Source organism: Diabrotica virgifera, chromosome 10 (assembly GCF_917563875.1).
Source record: "Diabrotica virgifera virgifera chromosome 10, PGI_DIABVI_V3a".
Classification (NCBI taxonomy): Eukaryota; Metazoa; Arthropoda; class Insecta; order Coleoptera; family Chrysomelidae; genus Diabrotica; species Diabrotica virgifera.
Window position 1 is genome coordinate 33,817,619 of NC_065452.1, and position 13,164 is coordinate 33,830,782.

At 28.8% G+C, this 13,164-nt stretch overlaps 1 protein-coding gene across 1 annotated transcript in view; it reads left to right on the plus strand.

Moving 5' to 3' along the window:
* Nucleotides 1–13,164, plus strand: part of LOC126878615 (GTP-binding protein 2) — an 81,358-nt gene continuing 68,194 nt past the window's right edge. Inside the window, exons 1-2 of the mRNA XM_050641436.1 lie at nt 1–264; nt 517–703. Coding sequence (XP_050497393.1) covers nt 521–703 — 183 coding nt within the window. The 5' untranslated portion in view covers nt 1–264; nt 517–520. The remainder of the gene's footprint in view (nt 265–516; nt 704–13,164) is intronic.

Consider the following 13,164-nt stretch of genomic DNA (forward strand, 5'->3'; position numbering starts at 1 on the left):
CCGACTGCCGAAGATACACGAAGCTATTCGTGGGTTGAGGATACATTCTCAAAATAAAATAGGCTTGCAGATTATTTATACGCTGATTGTATGGTCTGTTAATAATATTATTGTGCAACCTTCCGAAATGACAAGTGTTTAAAACAACCTTATTTATTTTTGAAAACATAGCGTCAACGAAATGCATTAAAGTTTGTGTACAGTTCTGTTTCTGTTATAATGTTTATTCTAGTTTGACCCTGAATTTTACACCAAAATAACAAAGTAAGTATACATATACAAACAAAAATCTATGCAATAATAAATAATTGGTGAAATTAATTTTATTTAGAGCGAGTCCCTTCGATATTGATGATGTTTTAAGTCAACAAACTTCAAAAAGACTTAGGTGTCCTTCAGTCCTTTAGAACACTTGCTCATATTTACCAAAAATACTTTCACCTTATTTCCTAATAATGAGCAATATGCTCTGCTGATATAATCAGTCCTTTGATACAAAGAAATTTATCATTTCAGGAATATGGAATCGTTCTTCAGTCTCTTTGAGCCTACTTACAATGACTGTCCTCACAGTGAGGAGTTTGGATTGGATAATATGAATAACAGGACTTCGCTACCCCCTGAGCCTCAGCTGGGGAATGTGGAGTATAAGTTAAAGATTGTCAATCCCACTAAACAGAGATTTGAGCACTTGGTCACACAGGTTAGTATTTAATTAATTTTATTTCATTAAAATAATACAAACAATATTCATTGTTGCTATTTGAGTTTATCAGTATTAATCATCTACATTATGTTGCATTTTATCTACATATTGTTAAAACAATGCTAAAAGTACAATGATTGTCAATATTTCATCAGAAATACATTATGTATGGGATGGGAATACCCCTAGTGATAATTTAGGTAATACCTACCAAATTTATTTTGAATGATGCAATTTGTGTAATAAATTATAGTGTATAACACAATATTACTGTTTTTATTTAGGGTGATTTTCTCATTCTCATCATAATCTTATCTTCTATTAATTATTATGTGTTTGTGAGTTATAAAGTTCCTTTACAAGTTTATTTGTATCTTTTTTTACTTTTTTATTTATACCTTTTAAGAGTGTTATACTGAAAAATAAAAATTTCATTTATGGGAATCCCAAATTATAATCTGAATATAAATATGTATAACAACAAAGCACAAATACACAAATACAAACAAAACAAATCTGGACTGATAAGTAATAAAAAAATATATATTTTTTTAAGAAACGCTTTTCTTTAGTTATGAGTGACTAAAATTAAAAATAATATAAAAAAATCAACCAAAAAGCAAAAAATAAAAAAATTGAAAAAATCTAACACATTCATCGAATAAACAGAGAATATTAGTATGTTAGATTTTTTAAATTTTTTTTATTTTTTGTTTTTTAGTTGATTTTTTTATATTTTTAATTTTAGTCACTCATAACTAAAGAAAAGCGTGTCATAAAAAATTTTTTTTCATATTTTTTTATTTTTTACCTTTTAGTCTTACACTTTTCAAACATTCAAAGCATAATGTTAACAATTAATGTAAAAAGTGAAATTATGTATAGTTCATGTCATTAGCTACAATCTGTAAAAGTTTCAAGTTTCTACATTGTAAAAAACAAGAGAATTTAAGCATTTTCCATTAAATTCGTTTTTTTTTATTTAAACAATTAATAAACATAAAAAAATTTTTTATTGACTATTCATGTATTGTTCCCGCGAATGGCTATGTCTGCAAATTTTCATTCATTTGCATTGAAGAAAAGGCATTTAAATTAACATCTAAAGATTTGACGCAAACTATTTAACTAAAGAAAAGTGTTTAAAAAGGTTCTTAAGTCAAAAATATTGATTTTCGTTTTCATCGTTAGAGTTTCATCTCTACTTTAATACTCCAAAAATGTGTTAAAAAAGTATTTATCAACTATTTATCACTATTTATCAATTTTTTAACTTACTATTAGTCAAAATTGATATTTTTGACCTAACACATTACATACACATATTTAAAATGTGCATAATCAATGGCATACATGCGTGCCATCAGCACATAGTAATAACCCTTTCAGGCCTGAATTTTTTTTTAGTGAAAATGAAGTTTCCCTTTGAATAAATACGATATACGGTATCTAAAAAAGGTGTAAAAAATGCAGAAAAAAAATTCATTGTTTGAATCCCTGTGACAAATGACATGTCACGTTCGTGCGCTCTAGGCTTATGTTCTATGAATGCAGGATCGTAAGTGTATGAAAAAATTCAATTTTATTAAACATAAAACACCATTAGGGCCAAATAAAAATTATTTTTATAATTGTTTAATATGCTATTACATATTAACTAAAATAGAACAAAAATTTTTTGCTGAAATGCCATGTCTTTCCATAGCCTCTTTGCTGAAGAAGAGCTCGTTGAAGGAACAGGTTTTTCATCCAATACAGATTCTTCATCTAATACAGTTTCTTCAATATCCTTGTCATCAGTGTTATTTTTAAAAATTTGAATGTCAAAAGTAACATCATTTTCGCCATCTAAATCTTTGATTTCGGCCTAGTTACCATCATTTTACACCTCTAGAGCCAAATCGTGGGTGAGAGGCACACCTGTAATAATTAGAAAAACTACTTTTATCATTAAAATATAGAAAAATTAATAAAAAGTCAAACCAATAAATATTTAGTATTTTAATTTCCTGCATTGAAAATTGAATGTGTGACGGCAACTCACTATCGTACTATTCAAACATTAAAGGACAAGATCTCTACAAACAAACCCATAATTTCTTAAATCTTGTTTATTATCTTGAAGTTGAAACTTTATCTATACCACAACCCCATTACAATAACATAAACACTTATAAAAAACAAGAAGAACTTCAACTTCAAAGAACTTCTTTTGGTGGGTGCTTACTATTCTCAGGAGGAATATCTCGGGGCTACCCTGTTGTGATAGTCCTACAGCTCTCTTAAATGTTCTGTGTGCTCTTGTGTTTTTATGCTAATATTCTAACTTTGTGTTAAGTATTTAGACTAGGTGATAAAATTTTATAGATTTTACTTATTAAGTGTTAGCTTGCCAATGTATTTCAATGATGCATTTTAACAGACTTTGACTTATGTAAATACTTTGTATATTGACATCAATAAACTGAATTGAATTGAAGATATCTTTTACTTACCTTCACCGGTTTTGTTGTCAAAATACACAGCCATCTTGTAGGGTATTCTATTGCAAACTAAGCGTGAATTCGATAAATAATTTCAGTTACGCTGATAATACACCATAGACACAACATATTGATATCATCTTTCCTAGTAAAAATATGTTTATTTTGATATTGGTACCCACATAAACATGAGCTCACGATCGTGTCAGCCGGTCACGAAAGGGATAAATCTGTATTTAAATTTTCCAAGCAATTTTTATGGTTACTGGGACTTTTACATCAAAAGCGTCAAAAACGTAGTGAATTAAACTCCCTATATTTTGGCACATAAAGAGCTCAGAGTTAATTATTAATTAACTAAGAGTTTTGCTATGGACTATATTCCGTCTACGAAACAGACGGAGTTATCACGTGAATAAATCACAATATTCCTTCAAAATACCCTAACGTACGCCCTTGTGCACAATACCGATAACAAGGTATTCAGTATTGGTGTTATCATTATTGTGTACAACAGCGAGTGTTACGGTATTTTGAAGAAATATTGTGATTTATCCACTTGACAACTCGTTTGTTCGGTAGACAGAGTATAATACCCTAAGAAATAAAGCCTAAAAAGCCTAAAACTAGAATATATGGGGCAAGTTAACAGAAAAGTTGTACCATCTTCTAGGTATTAAAAGTTTTGCTGCCTTATTTTTTTTATTAACATTTAAGCAAAAAAGTGACTGTTTCCATTGATTTCCATATTGTGAAAACACTATGCATTGTAGATGAAACATGAAACAGATGAATTTCTTGGAAATACTTGTTACTTGAAATGAGATCTTCTAAATTAAAAATATTTATAAATAAAACAGTTATTGCAAATTAAACCTGAAGTAACCATTTTTTTTTTCAAATATATAAAAATATTTAAAACACATTTGACAACGTGACTTTTAATGTAATTTCTATTTGTGCAAAAGATGGGCCTGATCAATCAGGTAGTTTTAAAATAATTATTCTATTTATTTATTCCATTTGAAAAAAATGGTCATTTTCGAATGGTTGTACATGCACTTTGTCAATACATCGAAGGGTTTTTTGGTCTCATTCTCTTCAGGTCTCAAATTTTCATATTTTTAATAATTATATTAATTTTTAATAGTTTACTTACAAATGATTAATGCAGATAATTTATGAGCATAGATCATCTACTTTATATTGCATTTTATGTACATATTTTTAAAAACATTGCTGAAAGTAAAAATAATTGTTAAAATTACATCAGAAATAAGAAATAAACTAAATTGTTAATATTATCAGAAATATATATGTAGAGATTGACAAAAAAACTATTATGAAATTTAAAAAATTAAACCCTGGGAATAGATATATGTAGTATTAGTTAGGTACAGTGGAACCTCGATTATCCGTCTCTCCATTAACTGTCACCTCTGTTAACCGTCAGGGTCCGTACATAAGTTGCATTGAGTACATAAGCAAAAAATTGAGTCATCAATTCATTTTTTTAGCATTGTGATAAGCCAAACGAAATTCGCTGAAATATACAGTGCGGTAACAAATGAAGTTATGGCTGAATCAACTGTTTTGTTTTCGTTGTCTCAAGATGACATAAACGAATGGTTAATTTGTGATGAGAAAGCAAACGGCTATCGATTGCTGACAGATGATGAAATCGTTGAAATTGCAAAACAGAGGCTGACGAAACAGGTTTAGAAGCTGACACAAACTTGGAATTTGACGGTGGCGATGTCGATGATGCTTTTGCAACTGACAAAGATTTGCCTAAAGAAGCTAGAGAAGCTGCATCGCACATACAACCATCCATCGAGTGGTATTCTCGACAAGAAGAATCCAATAAAGTAGATTGCACGATCTTACGCAGGTTAAGAAATTCAGCCCTTGCAAAATGTGAAATCGGTAAAACAAACAAAGATTTCAGAATATTTTAAACCAAATTAGACAATAATAACACGAACACAAATTCCTCTTATATTATCAAACAAAACTTACAAATAAAATTTGAGAATTGTGTTATCAATTTTTAACTTTTTTTAATGTTCTGTTAACTGTCTTTTCGATTATCCGTCATACCCTTGGTCCGGTGCCCTGACGGATAATCGAGGTTCTACTGTAATACCACATTCATTTTGAATGATGCAATTCCTGTAATAAATTTTAATGTATTGCACAATATTACTGTTTTTTTATTTAGGATAACTTTGCTGTTGTTAATATAATCTTCTATTTCTATCTTCTAATTTATTTCTATCTTTTTTTACTTTTTTCTAATTATATTTTGTAAGTTTTTTTACTGAAAACTAAAGATTTCTTTGTATGAATCCCAAATTATAATCTGAATATAAATATAAGAACAATGCACAAATACAGACTAAAAAAAGGTTACCAATAGAGCAGAAATCTTTAAATGTATAGGAATATTATTAGTAATAAATATACAGGGTGTAACAAAAATACAGGTCATAAATTTAATCACATATTCTGGGACCAAAAATAGTTTGATTGAACCTAACTTACCTTAGTACAAATGTGCATAGAAAAAAAGTTACAACTCTTTGAAGTTACAAAATAAAAATCGATTTTTTCTGATATATCGGAAACTATTAGAAATTTTTTATTAAAAATGGACATGTGGCATTCTTTGGCAGTAGCATCTTAAGAAAAAATTATAGTGAAATTTGGACACACTATAAAAATTTTATGGGGGTTTTGTTCCCTTTTTGTGTATGTTCCAATTAAATTATTATTGTAGTACCATTAGTTAAACACACCATTTTTAAAACTTTTTTGGCTCTTAGTACTTTTTCGAAAACTCAGTTTTTATCGAGATATTTTGAATATTTGTCAAATCCACCACATATTTGTATATGGTTAAGTACGATTATGGAGACTTGGTAATAATATGAAAATTTATGTAGGATTTACATTTTTAGGTATATTTTGAACCATATTAAAAAAGAAGCCACATCTCGATAAAAGGTGCCTTCTTGAAAAAATACAAAGAGGCAAAAAAGATTTAAAAACACTGTGTTTAACTAACGGTACCGCAGTAATATTTTAATTGGAACGTACACAAACATTTGGGGGGTTTAAAAGAACAAAATCCCCATAAAATTTTTATGTAAACATATTAAAAAATAAGCTTTAACTCGATAAAAACTGCCTTATAAAAAAATACTAAGAGGCAAAAAAGTTTTAAGAATATTGAGTTTAACTAATGGTACCACAATAATAATTTAATTGAGACGTACACAAATGTTTGGGGGGCTTTAAGGGAACAAAACCCCCATAAAATTTTTATAGGGTGCACAAATTTCACTAAATTTTTTTTTAAGATGTTCCTGTCATAAGAATGCCACATGTCAATTTTCAATAAAAAATCTCTAATAGTTTTCGATATATTGGAAAAAATCGATTTTCATTTTGTAACTTCAAAGGGCTGTAACTTTTTTTATGTGCATATTTGTACTAAGGTAAGTTAGGTTCATTCGAACTATTTTTGGTCCCAGAATATGTGATTTAATTTATGACCTGTATTTTTGTTACACCCTGTATATTTAAATTTCCCATAGGTCCCCCATTCTTATTTAAGCAATTTTTATGGTTATTGGAACTTTTACATCAAAATTAGTAGAATTAAATTCCCTATACAGTGGAACCTCGATAACTCGGATTAATCGGGACCGCGACCGATCCGGGTTATCGAAAATCCGAGATAGCCGGAGAATATGGTAAAAATTAATAAAATACGGTATACTTACAGATAAACTCCGTTGGAATTGAAATAACATGAAATATATTTATAAATATGCACAGTACCTACTCATTAAAATTACTAAAAAAACACCAAACCCAAACGTAAGCAAATGGAAGTGAACAATACAAGACACACGATACTAAAGACTATTGTTTATAAAAGAATTTTTTAAATAGTCTTTCCTAAACAATGCTGACAGTTTGAAATAAAAAGGAATAGATACTACAGACAGGTGGCTGTTGTTTCTGCGGCGTGTGCTATGAGTCATTTTTAATATCGTATACATATTGTAGTTCAAATTACACACATAGGTACACATTATCTCTCAAATATTATATTACATACATTTTTATTGTTGAAAGGTTTGTCTGATAATTAACTATTTTGATTGGAAATAAGCCACAATTAAATTGAAAAATACAAAATATTGAAAATCAAAATGTTTATCTGATGAAAATCGGTCCGGGTTAGCCGGACTTCCGGGTTATCGGGGCCGACTTATCGGGGTTCCACTGTATATCATAAAGAGCTGTGAAATGTGTTATAAATTCTAAATATTTTATATAATTGAAAAATGCTTACTTCTGGGTTTAATTTGCAATAACATTTTTTTTGTTTATAACAAATTTTATTTAGAAAATCTTATTTTAAAGAGCAATTATGTCCAAGAAAATCATCTGTTAAAAGTTTTCATCTTCATACATAGTTTTTTCGCAATATATCAATGAAAAGTCACTATTTTTTTGCTTAAATTTTAATAAAAAACAATAAAGCAGCAAAAATTTCAATAACCTTTTCTATTGACATTCCAGTTGGAACATAGCTCCCAGTAATTTTTTGATTTTTTGTGTGCTTTTTTGGCTTCTTTTCCTGTAGTATTAGTCTGTAGTAAAACTCTTAGTAAATGAATCAATAACTCTCAGCACAATTATATTTAATTGATGGGGTTGTTGGTTTTTGATAAAAACAATAAAAGCCGAAAGAGAAAACAACTACAGAGTGGTGTGTACAAACTAACTTGTGGTGACTGTCCGAAAACTTACATCGGTCAAACTGGCAGAACTTTTGGCAAACGGATAGCAGAACACAAAAGGGCTTTCAACAATAGAAAAACAGACACTTCAATGAAGAGTTTCAAATTCTACATATTCAAAATAAAGGCCTTAAGCTATCACTTTTAGAATCAATGGAAATTAATAAATTGAAAAATACAGATATAATTCTGAATGACCAACTCGAGACAAACAGCTCCCCACTCCTCAACCTCTTCAGTTAAAGACTTAAAAAGGCAAACACATTGTAAAATATATCACTTGAGAAAGGCACTTTGCCGAAACTGCTGTAGTAATAACATAGTTGTAATAAATTTTGTGGAAGTATAGAAAAACAAACGTTTTTCAGTGTTTTATTGTGACAATTATATTTGTTTATCCCATTTGAGAAAAAAAAACGGTCATTTCCAAATGGATGTAAAAGTATTTTGTCAATACTTCGAAGGGTTTTTTGGTCTCATTCTCTTTATAAGGTCTCAAAGTTTCATATATTTGTAAACAAGTGTTATAAAATTTTAATTGTTTACTTACAAAGAATTGATGCAGATAATTCAGCAGTAAATCATCTACATTATATTGCATTAATGTACATATTTTTACAAACATTACTGAAAGTACAATAATTTTTATAATTTCATCAGAAATAAAAAATAAACTAAATTGTCATATTACATCAGAAATAATATATAATTTAGAGAAGACAAAAAATTTATAATTTCTCATATTAAAAAAATTAAACCCTGGGAATTCCTGTAGTTAAATTGGGTAATACCAAATTTATTTTTAATGATGCAATTGCTCCAATAAACTATAATGTATAACGCAATATTACTGTTTTTTATTTAAGATCATTTATTCTTGTCATTAATCTTATCTTTTATTTGTGAATTATAAATTTCCTTTGAAAGTTTATTTATATCTTTTTTATTTCTTTTATTTATATCTTTTAAGAGTTTTTTACTGAAAAATACAAATGTCTTTATGTGAATTCCAAATTCTAATAAAAATTTAAATATGAGATCAATGCACAAATATAGACAAAATTAATAGTAACCAATAAGAGAGCACGATCCTTTAATTGTATAGGAATATTATTAGTAATAAATCCATATTTAAATTTCCCATGTGTCTTCCTTCTGATTTAAGCAATTTTTATGGTTACTGACCCTTTTACATCAAAATGATTAAAAATCATAATCAATTAAACTTCCTATTTAGTTAAATATAAAGAGCTGATGAACTCTATGAAAACCAATAAATAAGCTGAACCTAGACATAATAGTAGAACTGTTCAACACTATCTATACTACGGGAATCATCCCTAGAAAAATGTTGACATCAGCATTTGTGTGTTTGCCAAAGAAAGTGAGTCAGTTTGTAAAAAAAATTGAACACCCCGTATCTCGGAAACGAAGCGTTTGCGGATATATGATTATAAAGCAAATTGTCATTATTTTCTCATGTAAAATTACCCCTTAAAGTTTGTCGCACTTATTTAGAAACACCCTGTACTGATGACGAACTTGGCCAGTTGTTAAAGTACCTAACTTTTTTATTATCCAACATAAGCGAATGAATCGAAAGACAAAATGTTAAGAAAACATGAGGCTATAGTTCGGTTTTAATTTCACTATTTTATAAATGCTAGAATAATCCACAGGGTGATACGAACTTTGAGAAAAAAACACAGTTTGATTCGTACACCCGGTATACAATGACAGTTTGACTGTCTAGCAACAATATTATTACAGCGATATTGTCAATGAATAAGGCTATAACGTGGTAAAAAATCACTTAAATCGGACTACACCGCAGTGTAGTTTATCTTTATTGCATTGATTATTAACCAATATATTAAGAGTTTTTTCTCTTTTCAGTTACTTTTGGGTATTGGTTTCCAAAGGCTTTTATTTTGCTAATTTACCTGCTATACTATAAATTTATAATTAAAAATTATGTGAATTGGATGATACCAAATAATAGCTGTTACCGACACAACAAATTACAATTTTAATAGTCCATTTTAAATAATTACCTACTATTCGAGTTCTAGATTTAGACCGGTCAGTATCGTCGCCCCCGCTAGCGAAATTATTCCGATTCGATTTTTTTGGCACAAACTTACTCAAAAAGAGGTTCTTATAACATATCCACAGAGTGCCGGGCGGTGCTGTGGTCAAAAAATTGTTTACACAATTTTTTTAAAGAAATTCACAAAAATAATTTTCTTATTTCGAACAATTTTTTAGATAATTTGGCTTATTCTGAGCAAAAAAGGTCTCTTGTCATTTTTTTCTAGAATTGATTGTCGAGTTATATGCGATTGAAAATTTGAAAAATACGAAATTGGCCATTTTCAAGGCTTAATAACTCGATTAAAAATTATTATTATGAAATTCAAAAAGTGATTAAATCAGGTTTCAAACCCCTTCTTCAAGGTCCTGAAGAGATTTTTGTCATTATTTTATTACAAAGCTGTTATTTTTAATTACATATTAACAATTAGCGCTATAGTCCAGGATGTATCGTTACCCCCGTAAGTGAAATTATTCCGATTCCATTTTTAGATAATTTGGGACATTCTGAGCAAAAAAGGTCTCTTGTGATTTTTTTTTCTAAAATTGATTGTTGTCGAGTTATACGCGATTTAAAATTTGAAAAATGCGAAAATGGCCATATAACTCGACAACAATCAATTTTAGAGAAAAATCACAAGAGACTTTTTTTGCTCAGAATAAGCCAAATTATCTAAAAAAAATCGTTCCCAATAAAAAAAATATTTTTGTGAATTTGTTAAAAAAAATTGTTTAAGAGTAAGTTTCTGCAAAAAAAATGGAATCGGAATAATTTCACTAACGTGGGCGACGATACATCCTGGACTATAGCGCTAATTGTTAATAATTAAAAATAACAGCTTTGTAATAAAATAATGACAAAAATCTCTTCAAGACCTTGAAGAAGGAGTTTGAAACTTGATTCGGTCAATTTTTGAATTCCATAATAATAATGTTTAATTGAGTTATTAAGCCTTGAAAATGGCCATTTTCGCATTTTTCAAATTTTTAATCGCATATAACTCGAAAACAATCAATTTTAGAAAAAATGATAAGAGACCTTTTTTGCTCAAAATACGCCAAATTATCTAAAAAAAATTGTTCGAAATGAAAAAATTATTTTTGTGAATTTGTTTAAAAAAAAATTGTTTAAACAATTTTTCGACCACGGCACTGCCCGGCACCCTGTGGATATGTTATAAGGACCTCTTTTTGAGTAAGTTTGTGCAAAAAAATCGAATCGGAATAATTACGCTAGCGGGGGCGACGATACTGCCCGGTCTAATAAAACTTTTACTTTTTTACTTTTATAGTCCAGGGTAATAAGGTTTTTTTCATGACACTCGAACAGCCAGGGTACTGAAGCGTTTTTTCGACAGGTAATACCTATAAGAGCAAATTGTAACTATTTCCTGCGTAGGATCTGGCGGCCATTTTTATTTATAAACAATTAAATGTCAAAAAATGGCATTTTTCACTTTTTTTTCAAATCAATGGAAAACAGGGAAACTTATGGTTTTTTTAGTACAAATATCTTCGAGATTATGGAAAAAGCTTTAAAATGACGCAATACAAAGTTTGATATATATGTACTCATTTATTGTTAATATAATTGCGAAAAAAGGTCGGAATTGCAAAAAAAATATTTTCGCAATAACTGTTGTAAAAATTAGTGTACAGCTTTGAAATTTTTGTCAAATAAGGGTTCTTTCGTGCTTAATATGTGATAAAAATTTCAAAGCGATTCATTCAATTGTATAAATTTTATTCAAATTGTTTATCCCAGAGAGCATTTTTTTTTGCAATAACGTAAGTCAGAAGAAAATGACGTTCGAATCATTTCACAGATGTCAAATGAAAGAGCATGAGCTATATTTTCAACTTGGTTTAAAAAAAGTGAATAAAAATGCATTTATTAGTAATAAATAATTATGCAAAAGTATTGTAAATCTTTCCTTATAAACTTTTTATTTTGTTATATAAGAAGTTATACATATTTATTACAATTGTTTATCATTTATGATATAGATAACATTACTTGGTAGTTGTGCACTTAAGGGCACTTAAAGTCCCATTTAACGACAATGTTAACATTATGTCACATAGCTCTGTAACCAAAGCACTTAGAGACCTAATTTTTGTTTTATTTTGAAACTACATATATTGTTTAGTCCCGCATATTTTTGTAAAGATAGAGTAAAAGAAACATTTATTTTAAATTTTTTTAAAATACTCTTACAACAAAAACCCAAAAAAGTTTAGATTTTATTTTTCCTTTTACTTGTTTTTGTACATTTTTCAATAAAACTTTACGCGGTCCTAGATATTATCTATCTACAACTACTGTAAAAATTAGGACCTTCGATCATCTAAGGAACCAGAGATATTTGACATCAAAAGTTAAAAACCTAGTATTCGGGAAATCGCAAAGACGTAAAACACCCTAATAGGCTATAAAGCTACTAAGTTGAGTGCAGACGTTCAAAAAACAAATAGTTTTGTAACCATGGAAATTTTATACTATAATGTGTTATATACCGTTGGAAAGAGAAGATTTCAGAGAATAATTTTTAATCATAACCCAAAAAACTTAAATTGTCGGACTTTGGGTGCCCTTAAAACAAGGCAAAAAAGTTAATTTTTTTGGAAAAAGTTATTCAAAAAGTTTATAAAGAAATATTGACGATACTTTTGCATAATTATTTATTGCTAATAAATGCATTTTTTATTCACTTTTTTAAACCATGTTGAAAATGTAGCTCATGCTCTTTCATTTGACACCTGTGGAATGGTTCTAAGGTCATTTTTTTCTGACTTATGTTATTGCAAAAAAAATGCTCTCTGGAATAAACAATTTGAATAAAATTTAAACAATTGAATGAATCGCTTTGAAATTTTTATCACATATTAAGCCCCAAAGAACCCTCATTTGACAAAAATTTCAAAGCTGTACACTAATTTTTACAATAGTTATTGAGAAAATATTTTTTTTTGCACTTCCGACCTTTTTTCGCAATTACATTAACAATAAATGAGTACAGTGGAACCCCGATAAGTCGGCCCCCGATAACCCGGAACTCCGGCT